We start from the raw sequence: 24,154 nt of genomic DNA on the forward strand, positions 1-24,154 counted from the left end.
ATTGGCGGCTGCAGGGCTGCTCCCCAGGCATGGGTAATCGTCCCACGCATCTGGAGACAGGCTCTATATGCATCTGGTTCTTTCCATGGCCCTGAAAACAGTCTTCTTTTTTTCCCTTGATGAAATCCTGCAGTCTGCTCCCATGTACCATTACCTGGATAGGAAACTGTTCAAGGAAGCCTACCAGATTGCTTGCTTGGGTGTCACAGACACTGATTGGCGTGCACTGGCCTTGGAAGCGCTAGAAGGTTTAGATTTTGAAACAGCAAAGAAGGTAAGCATCTAGCCAGCAGGAGCTGGAGTTTGGTCCTTGTGGGGTCCCTTAAGAAGGCAGATGGGGACGCAGGTGGCACGGAGAGGCCATAGACTGCAGCAGTCTCTGGAGTTAGGCTGACCTGGGCTTGTATCTTAGCCACTTCCTCACTGTGGGCCTGGGTAGGTGACACCCTTTCTAAGATTGCTTCTCTATAGACGTAGGGTGATGACAGGCCCCATCCTCACAAAGCTGTGAGGATCAAATGGGAGGATGCCTGTAAAGGCTGACCCAGGAGCAGCATGTCAGATTCTGGCTGTCACTCTTATTAGCTGTTCTCTATGGGAAGCACCTGGCTAGTAGCCTGGCACATCACAGGCACTCCGTAAATGGCGGCTTTTATTATCGGTGTAGTCACTGGCCATGATGCTGCACACAATGCTGCTTTTCTTAGCATCTGCCAACTAAGGTGGGAGAGATGGTCAAGGTCTCTGATTCTGACAGCAATGTGGGCACTTCCCACGTACCTTCATGGCGGGATTCATGGACTTGATTAGTTGTGTCCTTTCCTGGCCTAGTCTATGAAAGCTAGAGAGATGGCTGAAAACATCTGACCCCTTTCTGCACATAAGGAAAAGCCCAGGTATGTTCCTGAGCTGTGTTTCCATCTAGAACCTCAGATGGAGAAAGGAATGGCTTCCAACCTCCACTCCCCTACCCCTTCCCTCTTTATCTCCCCACAGTCAATTAATGAGCTGCTCATTTTGTCCATATTCCTGGGCTGACATTGAAGGAGTGGCAAAGAGGGACGTGATGCCCGCCTTGGGTTAGGTCAAGACTTGTAGGCATGAAGAGAGGAGACTGGACCAGACCAGGACTCAGAAGCCGGCTGAGAGCCAGCTGTGTCACGTAAGGGGCTCTGGGACCTCAGGCCAGCGGCTTCCCTCAGAGCCCCGGTCCTCCCAGTTCTGAAATGGGGGTAGTGAGAATGCCCACTGCAGTCACAAGGCTTAACTGAGATGTTGTAAAGGGGAATTTAAAGCAGGGATGGTTGTGCAGATGCTAGCCATTACTTGAACATTGTTACACAATGATCAAGATTATATTTTTAGATGTCCCCAGTGTAGGAAAGTGGAGATGGAGGAAGCTGTAAGATTCAGAGGAGGGAGGAGGCATCCCCATGGAGGGAGCTTCCCTCTCCTGCCCCACCCAGAAATGCCAGCAGGGAGGAAGATGACAAATCCCCAGAATAGGTGTTGTTTTGGGCACAGAATGAAATTAAGAATCTTCCCTCTAGATTGTCACCTCCTTACACCCGGGAACCAAACACGTACCTCATCTTAATAACACTGCACACTGCCTAGCACAGTGCCTTAGACAGGTTGGTGCTCAACAAATATTTGAATGGATAACAACTAAGTTTATTCATTCATTTAACTCCCCAGCCTGTATCCCCAAAACACTCCCTGAGAATTGAAAGGGTGTATTAAAGCCACAAGATTTAAAAAATAACACTGTTCATTGATTTATTTAAATTAAAAAATAATTGTATATGGTAAATATCTATTAAGTACAACATGGGACAGGCACGGTGCCTCATGCCTGTAATCCCAGTTCTTTGGGAGGCCGAGACAGGCAGATCAGTTGAGGCCAGGAGTTTAAGACCAGCCTGGCCAAAGTGGTAAAACCCTGACTCTACTAAAAAAATACAAAAATTAGCTGGGTGTGGTGGCGCATGCCTGTAGTCCCAGCTACTTGGGAGGCTGGGGCAGAATTGCTTGAACCAGGGAGACAGAGGCTACAGTGAGCCGAGATCATGCCACTGCATTCCAGCCTTGGTGACACAGCAAGACTCTGTCAAAAACAAAAAAAAAATCAGTACAATATGATGTTTTGAAAAAGCTGGATGATTTTGACAATAGGGTAGGAGTTGCTATTTCATCTAAATCCTGTATCCCCCGCCTTTCTTTCCCTCTGTGACAGGCACTCAGGCTCACCAGTTTGCACAGGGTGGTCCCCAGTGATGGTATGCCATCCCCACTAGATGGCAGAGAAGAGTTGCTGAGCTCTGGCCAGGCCATGAGTAGAGCTGCAGGTGCCTCCCTGTTCCCAGGCTTCCCTCTACTGAGCTCATTCAGGGGCCTTCTGACCACTCTGAACAGCTGCCGTGATGCTGCAGGATGCATCAGGTTGAAGGAACTTGGAAACAGATTTCTCAGTGGGCAAATCCTAGACTCCAGCACAGCCGACCTAGAGCTGGAAAGACCCTTGAGAGGGTGTCACTAGCAGCCCCCTTTCCACAAAGATGGCTGGAGCCCAGAAGCAGAGAAGTAGGCTCAGAGCGAGGACTGAGACCTCTAATGCTCCTTTCCCTCTTGGCCACTGTGCCGCGCTTTGCAGGGTTGTCCTCTCAAGGTGTTTTAAGGAAACCCAGATCTAGAGGGTAGTGTATAACACCTGCAGCTTGGCACAACAGCTACTGCTACCCCTCTGTTCCTTAGCCCATGTGATGCCCGCATTGCCCTTTTCTATGAATTCTTCTTCACAAACACTTGTTTGCCAGGTTCTGACTCTGATGCCTCCCTTAACGCTGCCTCCCACCGCTGCTCATGCTCAGACCATTCATCCGTGTTCTCCAGGCATCTGGTTCATAGTCAGAGAGCTCTTAGCTCTAGGAGGTGTCATTATCTGTTTAATTGGTCGGCCTCCCCTGTTAGAATGTGGCCTCTGAATTGTGGAGGGGGACAGGGGCTGAGACATGTTTCTTCCTGGGTCCTCAGTCTCTGACAGGAAGCCTGGTCCTGTGGGATGAAAAGATAAAGTTGCATTGTGGTCACCTGCAAGGCAGCCAGAGGCTGGGGACTCGGTCATCCCCTGAGGTCTTTTCAGGAGGGAGGATGCCATGCTGCTGAGCAGAGGCTGCAAGTGGTCAGGATTGCTCTGCGTGTTTGGTTCAAAGGGCTTCGGAGCTGCTGCCTCCTCTAGGCACAGGTCAGCCCATTTTGAATGGGGCAATAAATGGTGACAGCAAAGCCACCTGAAAGCAGCCTGACCTGGTGGCTTGTGCTCCTCCAAACCCTGGGCAGAATCTGAAAGCAGCAAAACTAGCTTAGCTAACACCAGTCTGCTTGTTCCTCAGAAACTTCTAGAGGTCCATGAGTTAAAGTCTCTGGCTTTACTGTGAGTTCAAGGCAAGGGCTGCAATTTTAGGATTTATATAAGAGTTTGCCTTCCACAGACTTGGCGGGATTCATTCCCTACCCCTCCACCTTCTCCAAGAATCTGTCTTTATGCCCTCTCAGCTTTCCCCTCCTCCACTCCCTCTGCAGTACCAGGGGCTCTGGGTCCCCTGTGTCTGTGGCACCACTGGGTAGGCACAGCTGTCCCCTGCATTCTACCCATGTCGCCAAGATGTATAGGCAGTCTCTCATCAGTCCATGCATCTCTCTCTCTCCTGCTGTGATGCTGCCTGCCCGCCCCCCCGCCCTCCGCCGAGGGTCAAACTGGCTTCTTCTTTGGCTCGAGAGTCTCCCAAGGAGGCACCACCACAGACTGTGGCATCGCGGTTTTGTTTTACCTGATCCCAAAATGACTGATGCAACCGGGATGTCTTTGCTGTTCTTTGCATGATCCAATTTCGGGGATAAAGCCGCGCCTCACTGGGTGGTATAACCTCCTGCACGCACGATGATTAATTTGTGCTTGCTCCCTTCCTCTCCTCTGTGGCTCACTGTCTAGGTGAGCTTGACTTACCACCCCCAGCCAATCACCCACTTTTGAAGCCAAGAAGGCAGCTGATTTTATTGTTTCTTCCCCACAGGCTTTCATCAGAGTACAAGACCCATCAGCAGCATTGAGGTAAAAGTTGAAGCATTCTTACTTGTCAAGAAAGTGGACTTGGGGTTCAGGGTTCAGGGGCAGCCCTTGTGGCAGGTGTATTAGTTCATTTTCACGCTGCTGGAAAAGATGTACGTGAGACTGGGCAATTTACAAAAGAAAGAGGTCTAATTAGACTTGCAGTTCCACATGGCTAAGGAAGCCTCATGATCATGGCAGAAGGCAAGGAAGAGCAAGTCACAGCTTATATGGATGGCAGCAGGCAAACAGAGAGCTTGTGCAGGGGAACTCCTCTTTTTAAAACCATCAGATCTTGTGAGACTTACTATCATGAGAACAGCATGGGAAAGACCTGCCCCATGATTCAATTACCCGCCACAGGGTCCCTCCCACAACACATTGGAATTTAAGATGAGATCTGGGTGGGGACACAGCCAAACCATATCAGCAGGCAAAAGCCCTGAGGACACGGGAGCAGAGCTCACTGGCGTCTGGGCATCTGGGCCACAGCCTTGCTCCAGGGGCAGAGTGGCCACACAGTAGGAGACAGCAGTGGGCAGTGTGAGCTGTCACGTGGTAACTGACTGAGGCAGATGGGTTCCCGATCTCTCCAGGGTTGGGTTTCTTGTCTGTGAAAAGGGATTGGACCTATGTCACAGGCTGCTGTGAGGATTCAGTAGGTTCTCAGGAACTGGTTTGCATCCTCCTGGTGGCGGATAGCTGGTCACCATCCTCTCAGACTCCAGTAATCTGATAGTGCTGGAGGAGTTTGCCAAATGCACATGAGCTGAGCTCCATTCCCCAGAAATGGACCTGGGGAGCAAGGCCCACAGTCTGAACTGAGTGCCCCAGAGTTCTGGAGCAACTCCCAGCCCTACTGTTCCTGGCTGAGAATATTCAGTTTGTCATCCAAACCCAATAGGCCTGCAGTGGGCTAATGAAACTGGGTGCTTGGTGGTGGTAGACACCATTCTTTTTATTCTCTTTTTTTTTTTTTTTTTGAGACAGGGTCTCACTCTGTTCCCCAGGCCAGGGTGCAGTGGAACAATCATGGCTCACTGAAGCCTAGACCTCCTGGGATCAAGCAATCCTCACACCTCAGCCTCCCAAGTAGCTGGGACCACATGTGCACACCACCATGCCTGGTTAACTTTGTTTGTATTTTTTGTATTGTCAGGCTTTTGCCATGTAGCCCAGTTTGGTTTCAAATTCCTGGGCTCAAGCAATTAGCTCACTTTAGCCTTCCAAAGTACTAGCATTATAGACTTGAGCTACCACGCCCTGCCCTTAGACAGAAAGTTCTTTCTTTTTTTTTTTTTGAGACGGAGTTTTGCTCTGTCGCCCAGGCTGGAGTGCAGTGGCACGATCTTGGCTCACTGCAAGCTCCGCCTTCCAGGTTCACGCCATTCTCCTGCCTCAGCCTCCTGAGTAGCTGGGACTACAGGTGCCCGCCACCACGCCCGGCTAATTTTTGTATTTTTAGTAGAGACGGAGTTTCACTGTGTTAGCCAGGATGGTCTCGATCTCCTGACCTCGTGATCCACCCGCCTCGGCCTCCCAAGGTGCTGGGATTACAGGCGTGAGCCACCACGCCCGGCCTGAAAGTTCTTACTTTCTGTATATCTCAGTGCTGTCTGTTAAAAGGCGTACACATTTTTTCTCCTGAACAGATTTATTGTGAGAGTATGGGAATGTGAGATACATTTGAATTCCCAGTTGGAAACAGTGAAGAAATCAGCAAATGTCTTGTCCTTCTCATTTATTTCCACATAATAAACACCTGTCATGGGCCAACCCTTGTGCCGAGCTCAGTGGGCACAGAGCTGAGGAGAGAGGCCGACAGGAGCTCCCAGCCTGCCAAGCCTCATAACGTAAGCTGCTCTGTGTTGAGTCTGCTCTGTGCCCCACGCGTCATTTATGCAAATGCTGCTCTAGATCCTCACGTTAGCTGAATGAGGCAGGTACTATTGCTCCCCCTATTCCATGCAGGAGGAAACTAAGGCTCAGCGAGACATATGCCACGTCCCCACGGGTTCACAGCCAAAAGCTCAGTGGAATTCAAATCCACTCTGTCTCCTAAGCTTATGCTCTCTCTGCCATGTACCCTCCCCACCCATGTATCATAAGGGGCATCTGTATATTCTGGGGTTTACCTACCCGCATGGTAAAGGGCTTGTTCAGAGCTATTGCCTGAAATACCCAGTGCTGCTGACTCTCACTTGTAAATCCACTGGCCTGGATCTAGGGGTCTTCACCTGAAGCCAAGGAGCATAATTTTGCTGTCTACAAAAGTAATGATTGCTGTGGGGTCCAACTATTGTCATTTGTCAGGTCTTACCAAGGTCAAAATGTCTGCCTCTCCTCGTGTGCTATGAGCTGGGAAGTGGGTTAAAGTAAACTCCTAAGAGTGTATCTTAAAAAAAAATGAAGTGCCTTCAAGTGCGCTCCACATCGACTGCTCAGGGCTTAGTTGCACACATCTGGGTGCTCAGCATAATTCCAGAGAACTGCGGATCCTCAGTGGGTGCCTTTTGGATAGGGGAGATGTTCTTGTCCTGCTGACGGGGAGAAAGAACCTGCCCATGTTGACATGCACCTGCTGAGTGCCACAGATTGTTTTTATTGGTCATGGTGATATCCTGGGGCCTAGAATGGAAATGGACTCATTTTCATGCCTAGTAAAACCTTTTTTTGGGAGGTTTTTTTTTTTTTTTTTTTTTTTTGCAGAGAGAGAGTCTTGCTATGTTGACCAGGCTGGTCTTGAATTCCTGGGCTCAGGCGATTCTCCTGCTGTGCCCTCCTAAAGTGTAGGGATCACAGGCATGAGTCATCACATCCAGCCAAAATCTATCTTTTATCTCACCGCAAGCTTTTAATTCATTTCCAACTATTAGGAATTAGTTTGTTTCATAAGCCTGAAATATGTGCAGGATTTTTGAAAGATGATTTCTGTCAGTATGGAAGCATGTTGCCTCCAGCAGTCCTTAAAACTTTCACCAGCTTGTCTAAGAGTTTGATTCAATGTCTCATCGTCCTCCGACATGCTACTCTTGCTAGTAAACAAGCAAAAGGAAACTGCTAGGGCTCAGGGTTTGGGTGCTACTGAGTGTTTACAAATACTCGAGCTGTAGACAAGAGAATGTTCCCTGACACAGAAGGAAGAAGTGTGCAGGATATTCCTCTTTATCCTCAGCTCTGCTGAGAGAGAGAGAGAGAGAGAGAGAGAGTGTGTGTGTGTGTGTGTGTGTTGGGGACAATCACTTGCTTCGGAAGACAGTATTGTGTGATACAAGGAATATCTGGAGTCAGACAGAACTGCGTCCAAATTCCAGCTCTGTCTGACCCTGACCTGTTCCTCTTCTTGAGTCTCAGCGTTCTTCACTCTAACACTTGGGTAGTGAGACCTACCCTGAGGGTCACTGAGAGGAATAAAGGGGCCATGTGTGTATAAAGTATATACCCAGAACCTAGTGGATGTTCAGCATGCAGGATTTCTTACCTTCTCTTTAGAAGTAGGGACATCGTAAGACTTGTCATCCTATTTTATTGGTCTCCCTCTTGGGCAGAAACCCTAAACATTCTCCTGCTCTGTCATCCCCATGAGCCACAACTCTGCCAAACGGGGCCTGCGGATTTGGGAGATCTTGGGAGCTTAGGGGTCATGGATGAGTCAGAGCACACACTATTCAAACTATTCCGTCATAGCCTTGGAATACACAGGAAAGCAACCCTGAGGAATTTCCATTAAACTAACAAAGGTTTGCATCTTTTTTTGATCTTTGCTTGTCTGGTAAAAGCCTGCTTTTGTTGTCAAGCATTCCCAGCGGGAACCTAGGGGAGAGAGACAACAGCCAGGAGCCAAGCCCAGGTTCCAGTAGGAAGGCCCAGGGGCCTCACTTGAAATAGCCACATCTAACCTTTGTAAAGGCTGCTTCCTGCCCATGGCTGCAGAGGCCATTTCCTTTGCTTCTAATTTTTCCAGGAGAGGAAGAAGCGGGGAGAGACCAACAATGACCTGTTTCTGGCAGATGTGTTTTCCTACCAGGGGAAGCTCCATGAGGCTGCCAAACTGTACAAGAGGAGTGGGCACGAGAACCTCGCACATGAAATGTGTTGGAAGAAAAGCTGAGTGTTGGGAGAGAAGCTGAGGCAGGGCTTGCATGTTTGCTAGACTTGCTGCTCCTTGCTTCTAGCATTCCCATGATCTCAAGTAGCCATATGTTTCTCATTCACTTGATACACCGTTTCCTTTCAACCCCCACATCCTCACCACCTGTTTGTTGCAGCCTCCACACTTGTGATGGCCCCCTGGTCCCATTTTCTCTCTCAAACTGTCTTTCTCATTCCTTGGACTCCACTGGACTTCGTCGCCCCCATGACCTGCTGTTGGGTCTGATCATCCCAAAAGAAATGAGGTTTGAGTATGTTAGAGTATGCCAAGGTAACCCACCCTGTCCCAGGCCCATGCTCTGTCTTGGAGCCCACTGGTGATCTCACCCATGGTGTCCAGGTTGTTTTCCCTAAGACTGGTGCAGACAAAAACTAGCAATGGCCTCAGAAAGGATGTGGGGAAACTGGTAAACAAAGGACCCATCTACAGCCACTGGTTGAAACTCACCTAAAACCGACCTTTAAGGCTGACACCAAAGGGGCAGAGTATGGCAGTTCAGACCTTCATCAGTGACAGAGCTGGATGGCTGTGGGTCTGCACCAGCACAATCCCTTCATTGAGTTGAGGGCTCAGGGCTTCAGGGCTGTCCCCCACAAATCCTCTCAATCCTTGTCAGGAGCCGCCAAGAATTGGTGTCTTCAGGAAGGAGCTGGTCCTGCCGATCATACAGGACGACATGGTGAACGCCAGCCAAGTTTCCCATAGCACCTGCTGATTGTCCTGGACTTCTCACTGGGCTTCTGGGAAGTCAGGCAGAGCCTCCGCCCTCCCATGTTAGCGCAGCATGCCTCACGCCTGCCGGCTGCAGAGTGGCTACCATGTGGTTGCAGTGGGTGATGGCAGAGATTCCCTTTTGCATTGGGATGGCCCCCATGAACCTTACTCCCCAGCAGAGCTGGGCCTTTTAAGGCAGGTGTAGGAGAGGAGCTTCCTGGACCAGGCTCCTGATGGCTTCTGTGGGAAGGAGTTGCACTAAGGAGCCCAGACCAGTCAAGACATTTGCAGTTCAGTCTAAGCAAGGTTCAAAGAGGCTTGGGTACATTAGGCAATGAGGGTCTTCCTTCCATCACGGGGCTTTGTTAACCTGCCTTTTCTGGGAGTGTCAAAAGTGGCTCTCAGTGTGTTATGAAGGGACTCAACAGCCATAATCTATTCGTGGGCTACTAATGGTAATTCTCCAGCTCACAAGTTCAAGATAGAAAATCTTCCCCACTTTTTTTCTGCTTTTCCAGATGGCTGTGCTCTTCCACCATCTATTCGACCCTGGAGCTGAAGGTGTGTTTGGTGGCCTGTGATGTTGCCCAGGACTTGTTGTTCATCAGGACTTGGACGAGCTCCTGGGCCCCAGCCTGTCTTTTCACCTTAGTGATTTCTTCACTCCGTACCTGAGACCCAGGGTGTTCAGGCTCCCTCTGCCTTTTGCTCATCACCTTTCCTACCCTCCCTCAGGCCCCACCACAGACACCTAGAAGATTTCATAACACATTCATACTGAGATCACCAGAGTCAGTGCATCTCTGCTTCCGGGGATAACAAAATTTTAACTCAGTATGAACCCTTAAGGGATCAAGACCCTAGAGGTAGAATTTAGGCTTAGGAACCCCTGACGCCTCCAAGGAGACAGCTGTGCTGCAGTCTGAATTTGAGAAATGTGTACATACACATTATGTGGGGGGTGGGGGAGATCTAGTGCTGATTAACATGGCATGTTTTTGTTTACTTGAAAATTGCTTCTCAAGATTTAATCTAGTTTTCAGAAAATTTTTAAATTTACATTCTCATGTACAAATAAATTGTATGCTTTCCGGATAAGTGACATGTTTATATGGTGATAAAGGGAATTATAATGCTCTTAACTCTTATGTAGTATGTTCTCATCAAAATCACCAAGCATGAGAACACTGTTTAGTCTCATTTATCACTCAGCACAGCCTCTTTCTGTCCACTTCAGGGCCAAGTCTTTGCCATGGCCCCACATAACGTGTAAATTAGCTTCAGGGATCAAAAATCTTTGAAAACCCAGTTTGCTGAGACTTGAAGGAAGCCTTTAGACCCAGCTTCAATGAAGTCACAGCTCCCTGAGGGTCCTGGTGGACTGGAGGCGGCCTCCCAAGCCTGGGAGCTGTGTGCCTGGATGGTCTCACTGGGGTGATGACCCAAGCTCATGGCTCCCTCTCAACCTCTAACCCTTCTTAACACAGTCACCCCTAGTCCCCTGAGCACTCACTGAAGTCCCTTTGAAGGACATTTCTAGTCTCCTAAGATGACTGTTTCCTCCAGCTGCCACCCTCATTTCACCAGCCAGGTAGGCAGGGTTTCCAGCTTCGTGCTGGCATAGAGAATCCGCACCATAGCAGCTGCCAAAAGGAAAGGTGTGTCTGTAAAGGCCCAAACTAGGCGGGGACAGCGGCTGCTTTCCAAGCCCCTTCCCTTTGTCAGCTCCAGGGAGAACCAAAGGCCAGCCAGGGGGCCTGTCTTCTATTGGGTCCCAGCATCAGGGTATACAATGCGCTTTCCTCCCCTTCTTAAAATGTATCATATATTAGGCCGACCTAATACTCTGAAAGCACATTTACCCTGAAAGCAAATGAGGGAAAAAAGCGAGCTAATTGTTCAAGTGGATTTTTAGCATACATTGACTGTACTTTCCTGACACATGAGTGTTAATCATGGGGAAAGGAGTGCTTTTTTTGTTCTCAGTGAGGCTGACACAAAGTACTCTCCACAGGGTACATTATTCCTGAGACAAACCACTTACCAGTAACATAGACCTGGGCTGTAAGTGCTCCCAGTTTCCCTTTTTGAAAAGCTCCACCTTTAAAAGCTGCCTCAACTCTGGCAAACTCCCACGTGTGTATTTTGGGTAACTACCCTGAAAAGAGGTGGTGTTCTGAGGCTGTTTCTCACACATTGTAGGGCCAGCCCAGAGAAGCTGGGCATACCGCTTCAGAGGTATGCTGAGGCCGAAGGAACACAGGCCCTAGGCCTGATCCCTGAGCCTCCAGGACCACAGCCATCTCTTCCTTCTCAGGTCCTCTCCTGAGCACCTTCCCTGCCTCAGATCCCCCCATGGCCTCCTGCTGTCCCACTGTCGAATCAGGTTTTCACCCCTGCAGACCTGACCTCAGCACAGGATCCCTAACCATTCAGCTGAGAAGCAACTAACCAGAGAGAGGTTTGCTTGTTATCTGTTCCAGGAAAGTAACTGGGGCAAAGACAATGTGATGATTCTCTAGTTCAGGGCACAGAATGTTTGCTGGTGACTCACAGAGGGCATGGAGGGCCGGCAAACTCTGTAAGTCATTTTGTTTGTGTAAGTTTAGGGGAACCCATGTTCAGCCTCACTCTGAAGCATGTGGTGTCACCCATATGATCTGAATAAAGACAACAGGTCTCGATATGTGGAATTGTGCACCAGGTTGTCTCATTGCTGTTTAGGAACAGTCCTGTATTTACCAAACTATGTGAGAGAGAGACAGCCTGATCATGAACCCCCGACCCTGCAGACTTCATGTGCAGTGCCCCAAATAGTCTAGAAAGTGTTGTTTAGCCGATGAACAAATGCCCATTTGTGAGATGGGAAGGAAGCATTGGGGGCCAGCGTCCCTGATGCTGTCCCAGGATCCCCCAGGAACACCTGCAGGGCAGCCTGAGATCACTCTTCCCGAGACCTGGGACTCCCCCAACTCAGCCCTACCTCCTGGTTGCCTGCTTCAGCCATGTGGAGCCCGCCCTTGCTGCTAGAAAAGCCTGATGTAACGGTGGCACAGGAAGTTCTGATCCAGAGTGTTTTTGTTTGTTGTGCTTCCTCAGGATTTCTTTGGATCTGGAGACCCCAAAGAAATAAAGATGCTAATCACCAAACAGGCTGACTGGGCCAGAAATATGAAAGAGCCCAAAGTCACCGTGGGGATGTAAATCTCAGCAGGAGAGCACGTCAAGGCCATTGAGATCTGTGGTGACTATGTCAGGGTTGACATGAAAGTTTCCGTCTGTGCCCTGAGCATTTGGCAGCATGTCATCACATGCCACCTCTTGGCTTTGACTGACAAGGAAACAAATCGTGCGTCTCTAAATATTTAAAGCAAATGTGATAGCGATTGGGTTCCTTGGGAGACACAGAGACTGCCTGTGTTTAGCGCTCAGAGCAGGCCCCACACTCACCTCTTCCTTTAGAGGGCAGTCATTGAGGAATTCTCACGCCTTGGCCTCCACTTTTCTGTGTGAATTCCTGCACCCGTGGTATAAAGAGCGCTGGGCCACTTCTTGGCTGCTGAGTCTTGGGCTGGGTGCTTCACCTTCACCCTAGACATTATTCTTCTCATCTGCAAGATGGAAATAATCATGCCCACCTCTTAGGGACCCAAGTGACAGGGCTTGGGTATTTCGGCAGGCCTTTATCCTGCTTCCCCATGGCATGGAGCTCCTGGGCCCGGCGCCCCTTCCCTGCCTGCCCACCCGGGTGGCCTTTCCTCTTAGCAGCCAGGCCCCAGGGGCCCGAAGCCAGAGTCCAGGGGGAGGAGGACACGTGCCTGCCCCGGCCCCTCGGGAGTCCGTGGCTGTTTTGTAGGAGTTGGTGCCCTTGTGCTACCGCTGCTCCACCAACAACCCGCTGCTCAACAACCTGGGCAACGTCTGCATCAACTGCCGCCAGCCCTTCATCTTCTCCGCGTCTTCCTACGGTGAGTCCCTGCATCCTGAGCATGTGGGCGGGACAGCCTGTGGACGGCTAGGCTCACTCCACTGCTCTCTGGCCTCAGGACGTTGGGCAAGGGCCAAAGGCCTCTGAATGTCCCTGTTTATGAAATGAGGACACTCTGACACCCACCTGCCTGACACAAGGAGTCACTGTCGGTGTTCCCAGAGATAGGACCCACTGCTGCCCAAAGCTGAAGCACCCACTCTGGGAACCTGGCGCAGGGCTTTACATAACCAAATGCCCCAGGAAGAGAGTCCGATGGCTTTGCATTCAGACCAGGAGGCTGAGATAGGTTTTCAAGGCTCAGCTCCTTTGATGTTGACAGAGGATCAGAAGCCCCTTCCCAGGAGCTGAGCAGAGGCCACACACACACAGAGACTGCCCCTGCACACACACACACACACACACACACACACACACACACACACACACACACACAGATTGCCCCTGCACACACACACACACAGAGATTGCCCCTGCACACACACACACACAGAGACTGCCCCTGCACACACACACACACACACAGAGACTGCCCCTGCACACACACACACACACACACACACACAGATTGCCCCTGCACACACACACAGAGACTGCCCCTGCACATACACACACACACAGAGACTGCCCCTGCACACACACACACACTGCCCCTGCACACACACACACTGCCCCTGCACACACACATACACAGACGGCCCCTACACACAGACTGCCCCTGCACACACACACACACACACACAGAGACGGCCCCTGCACACACACACACACACACACAGAGACGGCCCCTGCACACACACACACACAGACTACCCCTGCACACACACACAGAGCTAGCCCCTGCACACACACAGACTGCCCCTGCACACACATACACACACATACACACACAGAGACGGCCCCTGCACTCAGACTGCTCTTGCACACACACACACTCACACACATACATAGAGACTGCCCTTGCACACACACACACACTCACACAGAGACTACCCTTGCGCACACACAGAGACTGCCCCTGTACCCACACAGACTGCTCCTGCTGCCTCTGCTTGCCTATTTTTTTTTTTTTTGTATTTTTAGTAGAGACGGGGTTTCACCATGTCAGCCAGGATGCTCTCGATCTCCTGACCTTGTGATCCGCCCACCTCGCCCTCCCAAAAGTGCTGGGATTACAGGCGTGAGCTTGCCTAGTTTTTTAAACCTGCTGTTCTTGTGCAGGCATGGTGGCTCATGTCTGTAATCCCAGCACCTTGGGAGGGCGAAGCAGGAGGATCACTTGAGCCCAGTAGTTCGAGGGTGCAGCAGGCCATCATCATAGCTGTTAATGGCCACTGCATTCTAGCCTGGGCAACAGAGTAGAAACCGTCTCTAAAAACAAACCGTAAACACTACCTAGCACTAACGTCCTGTGACCCCTCCTTGCACTCTCCACCTTTGTGTAAAGTACTCTGTCCACAAAGTCTTCCTCTTATTCTCCCTCTAGTTCACATTTGGTTGTAAAGCCTCCGTACCCCTGAAAATACCCCTTACCAAAGCATAAAGGGCCTCTTAAAGTCTGAGGCCTATGTTTGATCTTCCCCAAATTCCCTCATAAATAAAGCAACATTCTGGAAACAACAGCCAAAAGATATTATATTGAAAACCGGTGATTACTGCTGTGTTCACTGTGTCAAGCAAAGTCCATTTTTCTGGTCTTGGGTCTCCACAGCTATGAGGACAAAAGTCTCTCCCCTCTCCAACAAAGGAAACACACTGAACTCCCCAAGAAGCATTCTCTTTTTCCTTTTGGGATGGAGTTTCACTGTCGCCCTAGGCTGGAGTGCAGTGGCGCGATCGTAGCTCACTGCAACCTCTCCTCCTGGTTCTTCCACCTCAGCCTCCTGAGTAGCTGAGATTACAGGCGTGTACCACCACGCCCAGCTAATTTTGTCTTTTTAGTAGAGATGGGGTTTTGTCAAGTTGGCCAGGCTGGTCTCGAACTCCTGACCTCAGGTGATCTGCCCACCTCGGCCTCCCAAAGTGCTGGGATTACAGGCATGAGCCACCACACCTGGCCCCAAACAAGCATTCTCTAAACTCCTGTAAGGAATGACTTCACATTCCCTCAGAGAATGTCAACTTCCCAAAATGCATCCCAAGAGTTTCCAGAGTTCCTGCCAGAAGTGCCCGCACAGATGCAAACTTCAGACCCCTGAAACCAGAGATGGACCCAACTCACTTGTTGCATATCAGCAGCACTCTCAGCTCCTTGACATTGTGGACCAGGAACTTCCGGAAACCACTGGGCAGCACGTGCTTTCTGGCTTTTTTTTTTTTTTTTGCTCCTATAACCAATGCTGGGCATCATATCAAGACCTGGCCCTTGAACCTTCTATGAACCCTGTTGTTAATGCCTCTGGGTTTCCACCAGTTACGCTGAAGGAAATAATACACAGGTGGGTTAGCGTCTGTGCAGACTGCCAACTGTTCCTTAGGGGAGGGAAAAAAGGACCAAATGAAAAGGAAGTATGCCACACAGTAGTTGCCTTTGGTAATAGGACTTCACTATTTCCTTACATGCTTTTTTGGTGGGAAAAACCAGGAGCTCGTGGCTTTTGCCACTAGGAAGGCAGGCACCCCCGCCATTCTCACTCCCAAGAAATGGAGACACCAATGGGATGCGAGGGGACTGTGTAGATACTGAGATGGCGAGCACAGGTGCAGACACTGCTCTCAGCACCTCTGAGTTTTCTTGTCTATAAAATAGGGATCCTGCTGTCATAAGGCAACCCAAAATACATGATACAAATGCAAAGCCCTCCAAACACATCAAAACGGCCAAGTGTCCCTTTTCATTAAAGTTTCACTTCACACATCAAGAGACGTAAGTACCAGCACTAGGGCACACTGGGGGAGACCTGTATTTCCACAGAAAGCTCTTCCACAAACCAGTTCATCGGTCAAAGGTAATCCTGACTAGGTGATGTCAGAAATTGGCAGCCTGTTGGAAACTCCTTTCTTCATCCCACACCCATTTCCATCCCAGGACCACACACCTTGATTTTGACATATCGGTCTGACTGGTGCCGGATGAATTTCTTGGTTCTCTTTTTGACGATCTTGGGCTTCACAAGGGATGTGAGGGCAGCCATGATGCCTTTTGGGGAAGAAGTAGCCCCAGGTGAGGAAGAATCCTGGAAGGAGGCTTTCCCGCCCAGGGACTGAACACTGTCACAGAGTGTCTTCCAATCACCAGCTACGGAGCAAGCTGGGAATGGAATGGGTGCCTCTGCCAGGCTTGCTTTCCCTCCCTTTCCGAAGCTGGCAGAATACTAGGCAGTCTCCAGATGCGATCCCAGGAGGTCAAGGGTCACCTCACCCACTCAGAGCCCAAAGAATGCCAACAGCTGAGCAAATCAAAACTGACCCCAAGACACTCTCAATTTGCAAGGGGCAGCAAATCCCACCCTGCCAATGTCTGAACCCCCAGATGGTCCTTCCGGTAGTACTGGCCTTGACCATCTACTTGAACTGGAGTCTCAGTTTCCTCACCTGTAAAATGGAGACGACATTGTGTGCTGAATGCCTGCAGTACCTGTCACAGGGTAAATGTTCAATAAAGAAAACCTTCTAATTCCCTAGGTAGCAGCTGTGCTACCACACCCCCAACACACACAAAACCATCATATCCCTCTAAGGATGCCTCAAACCTGGAGATCTTCCATTATCAACTCACAACTTCCTCAGTGTGGTCTTCTGAGCCATTCATTTATTTCCTACAGCAGCACCCCTTCTGTTCTCTTTGCAGCCATCAATTGGCACAGATTGGGTACTCAATGAACCACGTATTCAAAACAACTTTGCCTTCTGGCCCATGATATCCTTGAAGGCAAGGGGGAAGTTTCATCTTTATATTCCCAGAGCTCCTGACGATCAAAATCTCTGTTAACAACTGAGTGAGCTGACCTGCACCCCATCTTTTTTTTTTTTTTTTTTTTTTTGCAGTCCCACCGCAGCAGCCCTAGGGTCACAGACTAGAAGGAAAGGAACGTGGGGTCATGGCAATGAATGAATGCATGTGGGCCAACATCAGTAAGCACGGTATAAACCAAAAAATAAATTCTAAGCCCCCCACCCAACTGAATGGACTCCTGCTCTTGGCCAAGGGCATTCCAAAGTTAACCTGAAAAACTAGTTCAAGCCATAATGGGAATGTGGGGTCGAACTTGCCTCATTATGCCCTTCTCCCTATGGAATTCAGGCACAGCTGACCAGCGTTAGCATTAAAAGAGATCCCAAGACTGACAAAACAGACTTTGTAGCAATAAGACACCAAATTTCAACCTGACTCTAGTATAGCATCACATGACAGACTGCAGGCCCTGAAAGAAACAGAAGTACTTTACCCAAAAATATATTTCTTTGACATATTCTGACACGACCCTGTAAAGCTGTCTCTTGTGGGGACAATCTACGTCCTGTAGTGAATCCCCCTCCCTTTCCAGGTCTTCTCCCTGAGCCAGGAGAGGCTCCACTAAGAGTATGGCACCTTTTCAGGCCTGGTAAGAAACATTTACGATCTACTCTCTTTGAAGCCCGCTACCTGGAGGCTTCCTCTGCATAAATAAGAACCTTGGTCTCCACAACCTCTTATCTGAACCCAGGCATTCCTTTTTGTTGATTCCAAGTCTTTAGACAAACTCAACCAATTGTCAAATCTACCAACAGCCCGGACCAGGCCCCCCAACACACCTCCCTAAAATGTACAAAACCAAGCTGCACCCCAACCACCTTGGGCACATGTTCTCAGGACTTCCTGAGGGCTTTGTCACGGGCCGTGGTCACTCATACTGGATTCAGAATAAGTCTTTTCAAATACTTTACACAGTTTGACTCTTTTCGTCAATAGACGCAAAGCCCAACCACCACCCCGGCTGCCTGCTTCACTCTGTTCGTGTACGCGCTCCAGCAAGCCGACAATACCCACAGACACAGAGTGGTAGGGAAGGCCTCCTTACCAGGGGACCATAGGGCCAGATGAAGCCTGCAGGAACGCAGATGGCCACGGATTAAGACTCACTCAGGCCGGGCGCGGTGGCTCACGCCTGTAATCCCAGAACTTTGGAAGGCCGAGGCGGACGGATCACTTGAGGTCAGGCGTTCGAGACCAGCCTGGCCAACATAGTGAAACCCACTCTCTACTAAAAATTCAAAAATTAGCCAGGCGTGGTGGTGGGCGCCGGTAGTCCCAGCTACTTGGCAGGCTGAGGCAGGAGAATCGCTTGAACCTCGGAAGCGGAGGCTGCAGTAAGCTGAGATCGCACCACTGCACTCCAGCCTGGGAAGCAAAGTGAGACTCTGTCTCAAAAACAAACAAACAAACAAACTCACCGAGCAGGAAAAAGAAGCACCAAGGAAGAGAGAGGGGATGAGAGAACGCCGGGGCTGATGGGAGGTAACCTCTGGGTCCTGACAGGGAAAAGGCAAGCACTTCCGGCTCCGGGTCCTTAAAAAAAAGACATGTCAAAGAAAGAGTGCTGCAGAAATGCCGAATTTAACTGTTTTAATAGAGAGTAATATCTAAGAATGTAAAGGAAAATTTATCTTACCTGCCCTTGGCACTAGTTAGAAAGTTGGAATTCTTTCTGAGTTGAGACCTGGTGTAGCGAGGAATCTACTTCCGCCAGAAGTTGAAGCCAATCTAGCGTTTGGGCTATTTCCGCCCTTGTTTCCTCTACTCCGAAGTGCGCCTCCTAGCGGTCAGGAGAGATCAAGACCGACTTCCCAAAATTCCCTCACTGAATTTACATAGTAAATAGTAATGAGACCGGAACCGCTAACGTACGATGGGCCTACCACAATTCTATAATGTAACCTATTATTGTCTCTATTTTGCATATGTGGAAGGAGAATTTTGGAGATTTTACTCCAAGCTCCACGCTTCTAACCATTAGTCTAAACTACCTTGCTTTGTTTTGTTGGTTGTTTTGTAGAGTTATGGTTTCACTGTTTTAGCCAGGCTGGTCTTAAGCGAGCTCTCGCCTCAGCCTCCTGAGTAGCGGGGATTACAAATATGAGCCATTGTTTCTGGCTACTGTCTAACTTTTAAACTTGTTCTTGATTTACTTAGTTTTTTTTTTTTTTTTGAGAGGGAGTCTCACTCTGTCGCACAGGCTGGAGTGCAGTGGAGTGGCAAGATCTCGGCTCACTGCAACTTCTGCCTCCCAGGTTCAAGGGACAAGGGATTCTCCTGCCTCAGGCTCCGTAGTAGCTGGGATTACAGGTGTGCGCCTCCACGCCTCCACACTCGACTAATTTTTTTAATTTTCAGTAGAGACAAGGGTCTCACAATGTTGGTCAACCTGGTCTCAAACTCCTGACCTCAGGTGATCTGCCCACCTTGGCCTCCCAAAATGCTGGGATTACAGGCGTGAGCCACCGTGCCCGGCCCTTAGCTTTTGTTTTTAAGATTATTTTGAAAATCAAATTTCAGGAGGGAAAAAACCTCCTAGATTCCACTCCTGGAACACAGTACAGATGTCACTGGCGATCTTGACAGGGGTAGTTCCAGGGACCAGATGGGGTCAGAAGCTAAACTGGATTGTATTGATGACTGAATGAGAGAGAGGTGAGAAGGGTGTGTTAACAACTCCATGGTGAGATTTTTGGGTGTGAGGGGAATGGGGAGTTTGAGGAGACCCAGAGAAGTGGAATGTCTGAGGTCACACAGCTGGCAAGCCGTAGTGCTGGGGCTAGAACCCTGCTGCATCTGTGGCTATTCCACACCTCATGAATCTTGCTTATCCTGCAGGCTGTATGTAGTGAGATGGGATGCGGAGCAGGGAAGCACATTACTAATGGCAGCCTGAATGATGCATGTCATGAAAGAAAAGGTCTTGATCGGGTCAAGTGGGTTCATCAACTGGGAGGGTTCATGAACCACAGAGCCTGCCTTCAGTTTCCAAAGACCCAAGAGATTTGGAAGCAGTAACCTGATGGCTCAGTCTTTGTGGGGTACGGGACATGCTGCCACCTCACTTCACAGAGGAGAGTACGGGGTACCCACACTGCTTCCCTGTGGGCACTGTGGTCCCAGGACAAGAGGCTGGAGGTGGCCTGCAGTCATCCCTGCAATAGCCCAGGGAACGTACCTGTATTCCCCCAGGCTCAAGGTTTCCCCACTGGGATCCCGGGACAAGAGGCTGGAGGTGGCCTGCAGTCATCCCTGGAATAGCCCAGGGAATGTACCTGTATTTCCCCAGGCTCAAGGTCTCCCCGCTGGTCACAGCTCCTGAGCAAGAAATCACATCAGCTGGGTCACAGGTGAAATGAGAAAAACTCCAACCTGCTTTATGTAGAAAGGGCAGAGGTCAGGGGAGGGAAATAGTCAAAAACTGCACGTCATTCCTTGGACACATCTACCCTCTGAGACACTGGACACTTTGAGTCCAGAGGGAACTGGCCCCCGGTCCATCCCTCTTTGAAAGGATTTCTTTAGTTTGACTCTTTGACACTCCTCTTGTGTCTGGGCTCTGGGCCGCTGGCTGCACTGGCCCCTGGCCCAGGAAGGCTGGGTCCGGCCACACCTGGCTAGCTCTAGTTGATGTAGTACACCTTGGCGGCATCATAATGGGCGCGGGTCATGTAGTTCTTGTTCCTAAGGGGCCACCAGTGGTCAGGGTGGTAGGTGGCTGGGTAGACATGGGGCTGGTGTTGAACACAACTGAAGAGCGCCAGGCTCCGGTCTGTGGCCACAGTGGGCAGGTAGAGCTGCAGCTTATCCAGAAGATGACCCGGCCAGAAGGAATTGGGGTGTGTTTGCTGCAGACCACTGGACCTCTTCACCTTCAGCTTCCTGGAAAACAAGAAGACACAGGGATGGTTGTCATGGCAGACAGGCCAGGGCTGAGGCTTCATCGCAGAGCCCACCAACTGTGACCAAAGTGGAGATTTAGCACTGTGCCAAGCACTTCAGCACCTCAGTCCTCCCCACAGTTCCATATGGTCAGCTCTGTTATCCTGTCGACCTCACCTGTGAGGACCCGGAGGCCTGGAGAGGCCGTCGCACACTGAGCAAGTGGCCAAGTGCAGGCTTCATTCCTTGTCCAATGCCTCTAAACTCAAAGTCTTAAGCGCAAACCATCTGTTATCTGGAGGCATTTTAATGTGGTGTTTGGAGTACGGCCCCTGCAGCCACCCTAGCTGGGTTCAGATCCCCACTGCATCACTTCGTAGATGTGCGACTCTGAGCATGATATTTACCCTGTCTGTGCCTCAGTTTCCTCCTGTGTAAAATGAATATGCTTAGTGTCACTTCATAGGGCTGTTGGGAGGATCTGAGTGAGTGAACACATGGAAAGCCCCAGAGCAATGCCTCCTGGCCCTCTCTGTGTTGTGTCACCGCCTCTCAGGCCAGGGCACCGAGCCCCAGCTGTTGTGCCAGGAGCGCAGAGTCCCAGTTGTCTCAGGCGAAGCTGCCCCTCCTCCCACCTTCCTTCCTTGTGGAGTTAGATGATTGCCACAGACCTGGTAAATTCCTCAAACTCCTTAAAGCGCATTTTCTTGCTTTTCTTTGGCGTTTTCCTAGTGGAGAAGAGAGAGACATTTTGTGAGGAGAGTGGAAATCCAGGCCAATGGGGCTTTAGGGAGTAGGTCAGGGCCGCAGGGGTGGACCCGTTTCTAAATCTCAAACGAGAGCTCTGAAAGAAAAATGTCTTCCACCTGGGGTGGACCCTGACTCTGTGCCTCCATGCTCCAGGGGAACACAGTGGGCTTGGGTCAGCTGGACCTACCCTCAGAATCTGGCCAGGTGACCTGGGCAAGTCACTTCCCCTTTCTCGTCCTTGGTTTTCTCATGGTGCAGAATAGAGACCTCTCAGGGTAGTTACAAGGGAGGCTCAGTAAGTCACTGCCAAATCCTTTTGGGGTCCCTGGCTCCCACTCCCCACTCCAGAGCTTAACCCAGCCCTGAGGACGAAGGTGGTGAAATCTAACCCCCTTCCCCTCCAACCCTGAGCCTGACAGACATCACTAATCATTCACGGCACTCTTTCCCACCCAGCCTCCATCAACCATAAGTAGCAAGATACAGTCAACGTCTCTCCTTGACCTAAGAGAACTCTCTTTATCCTTTATTAGCTATGGCCTACCTAAGCATGGACCAAAATCCCCTTCCTGGGTTCCCAGCCACTTCCTGGCCCACCCCGGGGCTGGAAGGAAGTCACAGCCCGTGTCATGGCCAGGACCCACCTGCAGGCCTGGGCCTACTCCTGCACTTGAAGATGCCCCAACCAGAGCAAGGTAAAACAACGACAATCATTGATTGAGTGCTGTCCCTGCTAAGATGTTGACACTCTTTCTCATCTGATCCTCATAGTGTATGGTAGGAGCTACTAGGCCCCTTTACACATGAAGATGCTAAGACTCAGAGAAGTGCCTTGTCCATTTAACTGGAGGCCTGTCTGATCTCTACAGGGCCCTGCTGTGTCCCACTGCAGGCATTCTGGCCACACACCCAGTGGGCAGCTGGCAGGGGTCTAGAAGCAGGGGCAGGTCCAGGCCCCTCCCACCTCATGGTATCCGGCCAGCTGGGCTCTCCTCCTCCCATGCCGCGCCCCTCCCTCTGCAGGGATGCTGCCTTGTTCCTCTGCAGTCACGCACGGATGCTGCCCACGGGTTGTCACCTGCTGCTTGACTCAAATCTGGGTAGCTCAGGCTTTAGAGTACCAAAGGAGGCCATTTTCTTAGAGAAGACTCAGGTTGGCCTCTCGAAAGGGCTGGAGGCAGGTCCCGGGGAAATGTTCTTTTATCCTCCCACGAGCTGCAAGCCCACCTCTTGCCAGAGAAGGGGTGTGGCCGCTGCAAGGTGGCAGGGCAGAGAAAGGGCTGCCCCCTGTTCTCTGCAGGGCCCTGACACCTGGCTGGGGATTTGTGAAGGCCCTCGCTCCAGCCCTGTTCTCTAAGGAGGCTCTCCTTTTCATCTTTTCCAGAAACCTTATGATTGTGCAGGACTGGGGTCAGGAGGGTAGCTGTGTGGGAGCTGAGGCCAGCAGGCCATGATCCTGAGACATGCGCCAAGGGTGACCCGGGACTGGCCAGTCTGCAGTGAGCAGTCAGGTTGGGGGATGCTGCCCTAGGATGCAGACGCAAGCACAGCATGGCGCCCCAGGTACTCCAGCCTCCAGCCCCCACACTGAAGGGATAGCAATGGAGCAGGAGGCCAAGGCAGGGAGAAAGGGGGTCCGAAACTCAGCTTGTCAGTCCTCTTAGACTTGCCAGGGCCCTGGGACCGGAGCAGAGCCAGATTCGGAGAAAAGACCTTCCAGTCAGAGTAGTAGCCTCCCGGCTGCCGGATGGGGCACACTTTGTCCATCTGGAAAATGATCTTGTCTCCTGGGTACAGCAAGGCTGTGGACAGCAAGAGAAACATCTGCAGCCATCAACCCAGACTGCCCATCCCTCCCTAAGCCTCTGGGGTCAGAGGAGGTGTTTTTTTTTTTTTTTTTTTTTAAATTCACATTTTTAAGACGTTTTCTTCTTATCTATATAGTAACTTTTTATTGTCGAATAGTTGTAGATTCACTGGAAGTTGCAAAAATACTGCAGAGGGGTCCCTTGAACCACTGTCCCAGTGGTGACATGCATATAGCTGTAGTGTGATGCCAGGAAAGGGGCCTTGGGACAATATGGCTCAGGGGACTACAGATGAGGGGGGCTTGTTCATAACAAGGACAACAAAGCCCCCAAGGCCCCGGTGCAATGAGGTCTGAGCTGTCCCAGGAGGCAGGAGGATTTGACCAAGACTTGACAAGGTTAACTTAGACCAATTTTCTGTTTTGTTTTGTTTTTCTGAGCAAGGTCTCACACTGTCGCCCAGGCTAAAGTACAGATCATGGCTCACTGCAGCCTCAACTTCCTGGGCTTAAGCGACCCTCCTACCTTAGCCTCCTAAGTAGCTAGGGCCACAGGCATGCACCACCATGCCTGGCTGATTTCTTAAATTTTTAGTAGAGATGGGGTTTTGTTATGTTACCCAGGCTGGTCTGGAACTCCTGGGCTCAAGCCATCCTACCTACCCCGGCCTCCCAAACTGCTGGGATTACAGGCATGAGCCACTGTGCCCGGCCCACTTGGATTTGTTTGGTGGCAGTTTTCTCCTTGTCTTGAATTAATCTCATGGAGATCCTTGGGAGAGTTTTCTCAGATGTGC

At 50.5% G+C, this 24,154-nt stretch overlaps 1 protein-coding gene and 1 non-coding gene across 8 annotated transcripts in view; both read right to left on the minus strand.

The window, feature by feature from the left end:
- The window catches only part of EFCAB12 (EF-hand calcium binding domain 12), a 65,891-nt gene that overhangs the window by 15,778 nt on the left and 25,959 nt on the right, over positions 1-24,154 (minus strand). For 2 of the 7 annotated variants that reach the window (XM_063602571.1, XM_063602570.1), the window contains exons 1-4: positions 18,555-20,529; positions 17,964-18,451; positions 16,002-16,102; positions 12,426-12,586 (exon numbers count right to left, since the gene is read on the minus strand). Coding sequence is in view for 1 of the 7 variants with exons in the window: in XM_014344378.5 (XP_014199864.1) it covers positions 20,542-20,800; positions 21,472-21,528; positions 23,199-23,352 (470 nt within the window). In the remaining 6 variants the exon portion in view is untranslated. Of the gene's footprint in view, positions 1-1,753; positions 3,055-8,708; positions 8,917-12,425; positions 12,587-16,001; positions 16,103-17,963; positions 18,452-18,554; positions 20,801-21,471; positions 21,529-23,198; positions 23,353-24,154 lie in introns of those variants that run through there. The other 5 variants (XM_014344378.5, XM_055110424.2, XM_055110426.2 and 2 more) reach the window with 5 other exon arrangements.
- Positions 16,172-16,310, minus strand: LOC112439460 (small nucleolar RNA SNORA7). Its single transcript, XR_003027737.1, has one exon. It is a non-coding gene; the product is annotated as a small nucleolar RNA SNORA7 (small nucleolar RNA).

This window comes from Pan paniscus, chromosome 2 (genome assembly GCF_029289425.2).
Source record: "Pan paniscus chromosome 2, NHGRI_mPanPan1-v2.0_pri, whole genome shotgun sequence".
NCBI lineage: Eukaryota > Metazoa > Chordata > Mammalia > Primates > Hominidae > Pan > Pan paniscus.